Source organism: Dunckerocampus dactyliophorus, chromosome 20 (assembly GCF_027744805.1).
Source record: "Dunckerocampus dactyliophorus isolate RoL2022-P2 chromosome 20, RoL_Ddac_1.1, whole genome shotgun sequence".
Lineage (NCBI taxonomy): Eukaryota > Metazoa > Chordata > Actinopteri > Syngnathiformes > Syngnathidae > Dunckerocampus > Dunckerocampus dactyliophorus.
In genome coordinates, this window is record NC_072838.1 from 15,945,256 (window position 1) to 15,957,484 (window position 12,229).

The following is a 12,229-nucleotide window of genomic DNA, read 5'->3' on the forward strand; positions in this document are numbered from 1 at the left end:
TAATGTGCACGTGGTGGTGCAGGAACATCTTTGTCCATGTCGTCGTTCTTGCATAATGATATTTAAAACATGAAAAATTTATGAAAAATTTGACTTTTTGATGATGTAACGTGTCCCTAGAGCTTGTTTATGAGCACCAAACAAGAGAAAAATCTATCATCTGCCTCGCCTGTTTGTGCCACTTTTAAGTGAAGGGACCCTCCAGCGGCCGCTTTCTAAAGTTCAGTGTTTTCATATCGTCATGAAAGGAAAAAAAGCGCACTACAGCACTTTTACAAATGAAACTACAAATTCTAGCACCAAGGCTAGATTTTGGTCAACAAACTTCCAAAACATATGAAATAGTTGAAAAATACTACAATATGGGACCTTTAAAAGGGGAAAAAACAAAAAGGTATTGCTTGATCACAAGTAAAAAGTTTTATTTGTGCTTAAAAAAAAAAGAATGAATTATGAATTATTTAGTTATTTTAACTTTTAAAAAGTGACCCAAAAGCCATCCACAAATGATTGTAACAATAATGAATATTTATTTCTGACATGCACTCTTTATACCACCAGACTGTATAATCGTTGCATCATGTGTGCTCAGAAATGTAGTATGGCACTCGGAGGACTTGAAATGGCCCCTGACACCCCCCCCCCCCCCCTTGATATAAAGCAGAGGGATGTTTCCAGAGAATTATTGTACAGATTAAAATTTGTTTCTGTTGCAACCATGACCTTCATCAGTGTCACACAGGTCTGCAGTCGCACATCGCTACTTTTAAAATAACCCATGTTATTTTCACTAACAGCGCTTCAACGCCTTTTTAGACATTCTTCCACATCTATAAAAAAAAAAAAAGTTAGCATCCAAAAAAGCAATGAGCCCCTGTAAAACCTCAGTTGCTTCTTCACAGTGCAGTCAACATGAAGTACTTTGTGTTTACAACATATGTAAATAAAGGTTTATTCTAAACACCACAACACTGCCCACATGCTAAGGTTCTAAAAGCCCCAAAATGGCAAGCATGCCAATTTCTTATGCCTGCATCATCTTCGATTTGACCTACTGATCTACGGCAGAGCTTCAGGCTATCAACCAAACAGAAACACACACACGCACACGCACACACGCACACAAGAGAAAACAACATGGCCAAACACCAACAATGAATGGGAGTCCCTTCAGAACGCAACTAAAAAAGTACTCTAAACCTCCAGAATATTCCACAAGTTGTACAGTATGATGAAAATCCACAAACTATTTTGCTAGTATTTTCATGTATGCATCCTTTGACAGTGGAAAAACAGATTTTTAATGTTAATCGCATGCTACATGTTCCAAAATGTCTTTGCTAAATGGAAAAGGTGGCCATTGCTGAAACCTCTGTAATGTTGCCTTGACTTCAGCTGCATTGTCTTTTGTATAATCACTTTCATTTCTTGGATATCTGTAATGATTGATAGCAAATGCGAACAGGACGTACAACATGAACTGTGTGTATTATGAACGCTACGTAGCTATTTTGACTGACATACTACTAATGTTATGTACAGAACTATTGGGGAATTATGTGTAAATATCTTTATTGCCATATTGAACTGAATTGTGAATTATTGAATGACAACCATTTTGATTGCCTGTAAACTTTGAAACTGTGAATGTGAAATATTCAATTTTATATAAACACACGTTATGTTTTTATGTTTTATAGGTAGGTCGTTTTCACTTGTAACTTACATGCTGAAAAAGTGCGTGCGCCCCTGATATAAGTGTATAATGTAAATAAATACACATAATATTTGTTTATAGTAGGAGGTAGATTGTTGGGACTTGGTCATTTTAAAAGTAGCTCACAGGCTAATAAAGTGTGGGCAGCCCTGTCAGAATAATAAAATAGCCAAGCTGTTCAACCCAGCAGAAAGCATTTTGTTTTGGACTATCAAGTAATAAGTGATGAAAGTTGCCCATACACGTCCTTAATTTGGTCCGATGGCAAAAGTACCAGTGTCAACTAGGGCTGGGAATCTCAGGGCACCTACGATACGATTTGTGATAATCTCAATATGGTGATAGAGAGGAACTAAACTCCAAAAAATGAATTTCATAGTTTATATTTTGCAGATTTCAGCTGGGATAGGCTTGTTTTTTATACATTTGGTATTTTAAAAAATAGGGGCTATTTTGCTGCATATTTTAACCAGAATAGAACAAGCAATGGTGCAAAAAACAATGAGACTGTTTTGGTGCAACATATCCGTAAACAGGATTTTTATTTTAGTTGTCTGCCAAACAGTGGCACTATTTTAAACTCATTCAGAAAACAACATCTCATGCCTCTCAAGTAGATCAAATCTATTAAGTAGAAGCATAAGTAGTGATGTAATCACTGGAAAGAGACAGAATGACCCAGATCAGGTTGAGCAGCACGACTATATTGAAAATAAACAACGTAAACTAAACACACATCTCTTGATTGAAAGACAACATTTAGCATTTGAATAGAAAAATCAACATTTCTCTTACTAGGCACAGTTTTCTCCGCGAGTGTGATGGCTTGGCCGTGCCGCCCGTGCGTCATATTTTCGTGAAACACTCCTTACGTTGTGCAAAATCCAGCGTTGTCACATCCATGCTACAAAAGTTAAAGTGGGTCCACGCTGCTTAACGTCATCCGCCATAACGCGGCATTGTTTTTCTTCTTCTGTGACTTCCGCCCAACTTTCTACCGCTCTCGCAAGGAGCTCCTCCTGGATGACGAGTAAAATGGTGACCCACTGAGGAACGGTGGAAGACGTTTATAGCGGCTGTATTTTAATAATAATAATTTTAAAAAGTTACTCGGCGAGAGTGTATCGTTAAACCACATAGCTTTAAACATCGCGACAGCTCAATATATCGATATTTCAAATACACCAAAATATGCACCCAGCAACTTTTTGGGGAAAAAATTTACAATCCTCCCTGGCAATATCGCAGTCCAATTATCGCTCCCTTGCTTTATCACGGTTTTTCCATAAATAAATAAACAAATGATTGCTGTTTTGTGGTAGCCTACTGTATGGTCTATTATTAGTCAAAACATTTAAATGCAAGTGATATGTAGTAGCCTGGCCACTAGGCAGCAGTAATATTACGTAGATGAGATCCATCCTTATTCCAATACCCTACCTTGCACTCGATGCAGACAGCCATGGATGCAGAGCGAAAAAAAGGTTCTCCTCCCATTTCGTGTGAAAGTGGTAAGTTTCTAGGTTCTTACTTTGTCCTCCTTCCCCACTCTGTTTGAACCCCTTCAGGTTTAGAAGAAATACATTTGAACTGTTGACTGGTTAGCTCGCTAGCTTACTAGTTAGCGTCCGTCTAGAGTCCTTGTAGCTTGGCAATCCAGTGTAAATGATGAATAATGGGGGCCGCACGGTGGCCTTGTGGTTACCATGTTGGCCACACAGCCAGGAGCTCGGGGAGATCTGGGTTCAAATCTCCGTTTGGGCATCTCTGTGTAGAGTTTGCAAGTTCTTTCCGCGTGTGCATGGGTTTTCGCCAGGTACTCCGATTTGCTCCCACATTCAAAAAATATGCATGTCAGGTTAATTGGTTGGAATGGTTGTTTGTCTATATGTTCCCTGCGACTGACTGGCGACCAGTCCAGGTTGGGCATAGAAAGCGACATAGAAAATGGATGTACAATGAATAATACGAGTGTAATGGTGACTACAAGTGTGTTATTTCATGTCTACAAGGCTCTAATAATGTTAAAACTGTATTTAGAAAGTCTTAAACAGGTTTTCTATGCTCTAACAACAAAAATATTCCTTTTATCAACATTGAATCCTATATCGTGGAAATTAATTTATCGCAGTCAAGTCTGGAACCAATTAACCGCTATAAACGAGGAACGACTGTACTATTATTTTTGGTCTGGACCAAATGATGATCATTTCAATATGATGATCAATGAAGCCGAGGCCTCAAACAATTATCAACAAACTTTTAATCCATATTGGGAACAGCACTAAAAGCAGTCTTGTACTCGGGGAGTACTAAAGATACTCCTTGTGGACCTGCATAAGCAAGACAAACAGATGGCTGATATTCCTTCATTTGGTGTTGGAGGCAATGACTCAAATCAAACCATTCAGTGACCTTGTAGGCCATACGTATTAGAGCATACATATTATACATATTTGTCTCTGTTTTCTTTTCTGTATTGGGTCTTCTGCCTGTGTAAATAACATACTGTAACTGTAGAGTGAACAAACACACTGGTATTACTCCAGGAAAGGTGTGCGGGTAAGCGTTGTTCACATGCCGTCTACATGGGCAGGTAGATTACACTATTGTAAACCTGCAGGGGGGGGGAAAAAACCTTGCTGTGACACTTGGCTGACACCTTAGCTGTTTGTAAACACATCTGCAAGCAGCCGGTCTGACGTGCTAGTGCCAGGACAACTTAAGATGTCCCAGAGTCAGCCACACAAAAAATTAACGTTTCACAAAACCATCAAACACGCCATCATCATACATTAACTGATCGTAGAAAACCTCTGTCAAAATTTCAAATTCATTTAAGAGAAAGACTGATTTGTTTACTTCTGCACACAGATTTGTGTATCAAACAAAAATCCATCTTAAATTTCTCAAGCGTAATTCCAAATGTTGCCAACAGTCACCAGGAACATAAAGCAATAACAAATAGACATTAGAAAGTGTCTGAAAAAGATGGGTCATCTAATATTTGTGCTTACATGCAAACCAAAAGGGCGTTGCCGTGTGCCGCCCACCCGGCGTATTATATACATTCTAATCATTTCTGCATGCTTTTTGCTGTAATTTGATTGCTTGTTTGTATCCTTGCTCCATAGGGCATTCAATGTGGCATGCTTGGCGCACGGCAAATGCACTCTTTAAAAGCATCTTTTAGAAGTTTTCCCCGAAATGTCAGCTGGTAAAAATAGTACGTTATGAAAAACTAACCAATGTATTCAACCCAGCAGACAGCATTTTGTTGAGTTTCTTCACTTTAGTCACAAAAGCCTACCAATCACACCCTTACTTTATATACTGTATATATAAGACATTGGAAAATTTCAATTCATAAAGCGCGCAAGGAAGAACATGGTTTTGCTTTTTCTTTGGCTTTTTTGTGACTGCTATTCCAACGGAAGGAGCAGAAACAACAAGGGGTGTTCAGAGAAGAATGTGAGAATGTTTACTCTATAATTTGTTATCAACATTAGTGTTTTATTGTTTCTTTGTGTTAACATTACCAGCGACTGATGTTTTGTTACACCTTGCAGGACAGTTAATGATACAAAAAAGTGATGGCAATTAAACTTTGCATTACCTTTTTATCATTTTTTGCCTTAATTATTACGGATGACCTTATTTTTACATTCCTATGACCATAAAGCTTGCTAAAATACAACGTAAAACATTACCTGTACAGTCACTGATTGTATGATGGCGACAGTTTGACGCTGGAACTATTTTTTTTGCAGGCCGAACAATTACAAGACATATTCGTAAGCTAAAATGATATGTAAAACAAGCTTGCACAGTAAATAAAAAGGTTGTATGATTGTGACAGTTTGACACTGGAGCTGACTTCCTTATTTCCTGTCCACATCTAAATAAGGAATGAATTGCGTTCAACCTTAGAAGTCCTATTGTATGCCATCTTACGAGTATATGTGGGTGTTTGCTACAAGAATGGCAGTCAGCAGGGTGCAGGCCGCCACGAAGGCCGAGCAATCAAATTTGTATCAGCACCAAACTGTACACATCAAATAACCACATATTATAAACAAGCCATACATTATTCAATGTGAAATTATGAAAAATCTAAATCCAAACACTAACTGGTTGTATAAGGGTTTTTATGGTCAAGTATTTTGATGCCATTCTGCTAACAAACAACTGCAACATGTAAACATACTATAATTGCATTCGGATAAGTCTATGCTAAAATGTTGCATAAAACAAGCTTGTACAGTTAATAAAATGTGGCATGATGGTGACAATTTGACCCTGGAACTGACTTTCCCCATTTCTTTATTTCCTGTCTAAATCTAAATAAAACAGAGTGTCAGAATGGATTGGACTGGACCTTAGAAGTCCCACCGTCTTCTATTTTATGAGTTTATAAGGATATTTGCGACAAAAACTGCACTCAGCAAGGCCAAACAATCCTAATTTGCTTCAGCACCTTCTTAAAAACACAAACATTAAAAATAATCATTCAGTGTGAAATGATGAAAAATCCTCATGGATGCGCCCATAAATCTAAATCCAAATGTTTAGGGGTTGTATCTGTTTTTGTGGGAAATGTCAAATATTTTAATGTTAGTCTTCTATCAATCAAACAACTGCAACAAAACATTGTATGATTATGTTCAGATTCATTTTTACAGCTGGATGAGTGTCAATAATGCAACAGCATGGTGGGAAAAGAGGAGGAAAAAGCAGCACTATTTTTCCTTGACACGGTGGAGGAGTATACAACAGTGTGGGGAGGCTGCAGCCTTTCCATTAGATTCAATTATAAATGGCCGAGAGCGGAGGGACGGGCAGCCAATCAGATCTCAGCTCGCATGTCAACCTAAGACCAACTGTCTAGTGGCTCTGACAGCAGGATTTTACCTCCATAATTCAAATCCCAAAGCAAAAGGCAATCTGCACTTAGCAAACTCCAGCCAGCGGGGCTCTGTTTACAACACAAATCGAGGGTGGGGAAAAAAACAACCACACTGACTGAAACCCCTTCTTCAAGACAAATCGCTCAGAATCACACTTTTGATCCAAGTTAAGGGGATGCAGTTGTTTGCCATTTGCACATTTTGTTGACTATGCAGCAGCATGGTAGCACATAGCATGCACAGTGCTCTCTTAATGAATATGCAAATAGCTTTCGCACGTCGATGGCTGTCATTTAGGTGCTGTTTTTAACACTTGACAGTTTCATAGCATGTATGACAACATATAGCAACAATGTACGTCGTATTGTTTAGCTTAACCCGGGCGACCTGGCTTGAATCTATCATGGAGGTTGAGAGGGAAAGAAATATCCCCTCCAGATCTTTAAGACACTTTCTCCTGCAAACTCTCACTGTACTTGGTCAAACTCTTGCCCGAAGACGACCACCACACACGGGCCAAAAGTTGTTTTTAAGCAGCAAAAACAGCCCCAAGCTGGATCTAAACACTATTGCAGGGAGGTGGTGGTGTGTGGAAGAGAAAGGCAGCCATTTTAGAGCTCTTGCTACATAGACAATGGCTGGTCCAATACAAGATGCTAGCTTAGCGTGTATTTCCGAGCTACTGAGTGACTTTAGGCAGTCCGAGAGTCTGTGTGAGAAGTGAGGGTTACCTGGTTTCTATTCGAAGGCTGTCCGGTGTTCCCCGGGCTCATTGGAGGCGGGTGGTGGGTCCTTTGTTGCCAACCCGGATGAACCCCACTATACTGACTGCTCACCATGTCCCCTGCTGCCTTGGTGCCCCCTTCCTGGTTGTTGTAGTCTCCTTGGGGGTAGTTAGGGTAGCTCCTGGCAGAGCTGGGGGACGTCAGAAGCTGATTTAAAGTTGGCGTGGACGTAGGTTGTTGGTTTCCCATGTTATACCTCTGATTGTTATAGGAGGTAGCCATTCCTCCTGCTGGTTGTTGCTGCTTGCCTGGCTGGCCCCCAGCCGCCGGAGGCTGGTTGTTACGCGGGGAATTCATGGCCCCGTATCCTTGACCCTGATATGAAGTCCTATTCTGGAAGTAGTTGTTGTAGTGGTTGGGGTAGCCATGTTCGTGGGAGTTAGCGGGGTAAGGGTCCATCATGCCCGGCCCCGATGCAGCTGCCATGCCAGGGCTTTGTTGTCCGCCATGTTGATGAAAAGGGGCCCGGCTGTAGTGCTGGTTGTAGCCGTATGGTGGTGGTGGGAAGGGGCCCGTGTGGTGGTGTCCCATGCCGGGATGGTTATTCCCTTCAGGCCCACCGGAATCATTCTGATTACTGCTATTATTATTTACCCTGGGCAGATTCCCGTTGCCGTTCTTCATGTCAGGATCCCCTCCTCCCCCAGCGTTCCCAGCATCGGTCCCGTCCTGCAGCTCCTTTTGGCCGGGAGATCCTCCTCCCGCGTCCTTGTTCTCATGCTGCTTCTCCCCCGGTACCACCGACTCCTCCTGCGAGTCCCGATCCGGCTTTTTGAGTTCGGATGGCGGGCTAGTGTTGAGAGTGGCGACCTGAGCGGCCATGATATCCCTCTCGCTCTCCCCCCACTCTTTCTACAGCCGCTTTCTCTCAGCAAGGCGACTCACTCACAATTAAACTTCGAGTAATCATTGAATATAAATACAATTTGATTGATCACAACGTACCCGTTGTCCCGGTTCATTCCCCCCCTTTGCCCTCCGTCCGGACCCGGTATCCGGTAAATCCACCGCGACTCCGTTTCAACTCAAAACAGGAGAGGGGAAAGTTTGGGGAAGGAGAAAAGGCGAATAGAGAGACAGGTCAGTGGATATCGCCGACGCCAGAGTGTGTTTGTTGCGTTAAATTAATGTAAAAATGAGGGGGTTCTATCACACAAGTAGAACGCCAGCGACAAGTCGAGCAAACCAACACGAGGCTCCGCGAGACACAGCCATCTTAGCGAGCTGCCTGGAAATCACGAAAACCCGGAAATGGATCTACACTCCAAACTGGATCAGGACTAACTGTGCTATTAACATTGTTTACACCCAAGAAGAGCCATTTTTTCTGTTCTAATTCGTTTTACCTCAACTCATACATAAACATGTCGACGCCTCTAAAAGGTCGTGTATGTTAGCTTAAAAGTGGCCCACTTTAAGTCTTATGCAAATCAGCGGCAATGGACTGCAAAATCGAGGGTGCGTTCACACTTGTCATTTTTAGTCTGGTTAAAACAGACAAGGGTCAGTTTGCTCTGCTAGGAGCTAGGGTTAGTTTGGTCCAGTGTGAACGTGGATTCCTGAGTGAAGCAAGTAAACACAGGGCCAGTATCGCCGATACAGATACTGATACCAATATACCAATACTGTTTACTTGGCCATTTTTCAAGATCACTCAATGATTTTGTGATTTTTTATTCTAATTTGTTCACTTTTTTGGCAACAAAACAAACCAAGTTTTTAAAAATACGTATTTTGGTGCTGTTTGTGTTTTAGCGGCCACAGTGATATTTTTGTCATCACTGCACAATAAAAACTTATGCAAACAGTAAGGACATTATTGGAACGACTTTCGTGACTTATTATGTGACAAAACTCAAATATTCCAAACCATTCTGCTGCCTGCTGGGTTGAATACGCCAGTTATTTTTATACTTGTTATACTTTATATTTATTTATTTATGTATGTATGTATGTATGTATGTATGTATGTATGTATGTATGTATGTATCTATCACAGAAAACATGACATGGAATGCAGGAAGTGAACTACATGTACTGTACAAGATGTAGATTTGGATGGGGGGTAGGATTAAATAAGCTTTGCTTCTTCCTACTCCTTTTGGAAATGTGGAACTGTGAAAAAATGATTCATGAGATGTATTCCATTTTAACCTTCATGTTCAAATAAACTAAACCAAACAAACCAAACCAAACCAAACTGTTATTTAACCAAACCAAACTGTTATTTTTTACAACTGAGATTTCATGAAAAACTTGTACTAAACTAAAATGTACTTGTAAAGCGCGCGGTTGCTGCGCACTGTTGCTTTTGGTTTGTGTGTATAAACCTGTAGACTCCAAATTTAAGACGACCCAACTTTTTCAGACTGTTTTTTGTGGGTATAGTTTCTCTCGAGATCAAAACAGGGACCAACGAGTGCAATGCATCACTATCATGTGTACAGAAAGCTTATTGAAAAGGCACAATACTTTTCTGTGTGTTAATGCTAGGAGCAACAGACTGTGTGTCTGCAGTTATATGAATAGAATAGAATACGTCTTTATTAGTCTCGCAATGGAGACATTTATCGAAGTAAAGTGGCCAGTAGCAGTCCACAAAAATATGTAACACACACATATATATATATATATATATATACACACACCAATTGTGCCCTATGATTGATTGATAGCTGCAATCGTCTCCAGCAGAAAATAAATGGATCGATGGAAGAACTGGGTGCACAATTTTCAATGGATTTTGGATTTTCTATTTACAATTTTCAAACGCAGGCTGACATATATGCACATCGTCAGCCTAAATCTTTTAATACATGGCCGCTGAAGGTTCCAGAATGGCTTTAGAATTTAACTTGACAAGGCCGAATGTGAGTGTGACTGGTTGTTTGTCTATATGTGCCCTGCGATTGGCTGGCGACCAGTCCAGGGTGTACCCCGCCTCTCGTCCGAAGTCAGCTGGGATAGGCTCCAGCATACCCCCGCGACCCTAATGAGGAGAAGTGACATAGAAAATGGATGGATGGAAGGCCGAGCCTTATATAATTCTCTTTAGTGATCACAATTGACTGCAGCTGATAGTGTCTCTTTGGTAGCATAAAATGATTTGTTTGATATTTGAACATTTACGTAGAATTTTGACCTCGAGATTCCATCCGGGATCATTGAAACATTTCTTTTACTCCTTTGCGATGTCCGTCTGATGCGGGTTGTGTTTCAAGACTAGTTTTATAATATGTAGAGGGCCACAAAGGGACCTCATGTCACACTTTAGACATACCTGTTGTACACAAATGCAAACTGGAGAATACTATGTGAATACTATATGTAGACAAACATGTATAGTTTATAGCATTATTAGTGTTAATGTGTGCATTATAGTCTGTTGCAACTTTTCACTAGTTGAGATTACAACAAAATGACCTTTAATAAATGTTAGCATTTGGTGTTGTGTGTGTGCTGCTGAGAGAAGTATAGTAGAGGGAAGCATGAAATTACAAGCAAGTGAGAGACATGGGGGGGGGGGGTTGAGCACACACATTGCTACATAAAGAACAGCCTGTAAGCCTTTGAAATTCACATGTTGCCATAATAAAGTGGAATTTCATGCCAACCGTGCAGGAGAACGGGCGATAGAAGCTAAAGTCAGCCAACACAATTAATAGGAAGAGACACACAGTGGCTCTTCTTCTTCTACTGTCTCTCTCCCCACCCCCTTTCTTCGTGCTCCCTGCCTGCCTTGCTCTCTCATGGCAGCAGCAGCCTAGTTGCTGCCTTCACTTACCCTCGGAGCTTCCACGGCCGCATAGAATGACAGGCAGTATAAGAAAATGAGATGAACGAGAAACTTTCATTTGCTCACGCTCGACACAGCGACAGCCCGACGCAACGATGAGGAAAAACGTGGTATCTAGCTAGATCGCCATCATGCTGAAAGCAACTGAAGCACGCACATGTTCTTCTTTTCCGCCCCATGTACCATATTACATTTTATTTTGGATGTTCATTAAACCAGGCTCAACGGCTACCGCTCGAAAGTCAAAATAAAACGACAAATGAAATTGAATGAATACATCGGGGCGACACGCTCACTCAGTGACAGCTTGCGTTTACGAGCCGCGAGTGCAGCCAGTGAAGGCAGCATCGGCGCTTGCAAAAGCAAGCAGAACTTTGCTATGTGAAGGTGGGGGATGGGAAGCACCAGCGCTCTGCTCTGCTCAGCCCTTTCTCTCTACAATGCGGAGCTCTCAGGGAAAACAGTGAAAACATCATTTTACTTCAGCTTTAAGTTGCACACCGGTGATGTTCGTCTGTGTGGCAAAGCAGAAAAGCAATTTTGAAGGCGTTTGTTACGTATAATAGAGGGAATGCAGAGTGGAGGCGCTGCATATATAGGCTATGGGAGGAGTGTGTGTTTTTATCAGAAAGCGAAGAGACAAGGCTGTGAGGGAGGAGGGGGTAGGGTGCTTTCTCTTTTAGCATAAACTTGCTGTTTATTATTATGGGGTGCGCTCACTCCTCTCTTTCATACATTGCACCTCTCAAAACACCCCTGCAGTACGCTCTGTATGCCTTTCCTGGTTCTTCAACACCTTGAAAGTCACCTATCTGTTGCTGGGCCTGGCTGTGACTTAAAAGCGAGTTAAACCTCTTTGGGAGAACAAAAACATGACGCTTTAAAAAAAAAAAACAGCTCCTATGCACAGCAAAAGAGTGTCATGCATTTATGCATGCAATCCTTGTTTTACACGGCGATGGTGTTCTCTGCCAGTCCGGACAAGCTTAACAGCAAGCACGAGGACCTTTCCACCAGCGTAGCA

At 41.3% G+C, this 12,229-nt stretch overlaps 1 protein-coding gene across 1 annotated transcript in view; it reads right to left on the bottom strand.

Annotated features, from left to right (window-relative positions):
• arid1ab (AT rich interactive domain 1Ab (SWI-like)) overlaps window positions 1-8,642 on the bottom strand; it is a 44,309-nt gene extending 35,667 nt beyond the window's left edge. The window contains exon 1 of the mRNA XM_054763328.1: window positions 7,356-8,642. Within this exon, the coding sequence (XP_054619303.1) occupies window positions 7,356-8,231 (876 nt within the window). The 5' untranslated portion in view covers window positions 8,232-8,642. The remainder of the gene's footprint in view (window positions 1-7,355) is intronic.
• Window positions 8,643-12,229: the final 3,587 nt, after the last annotated feature.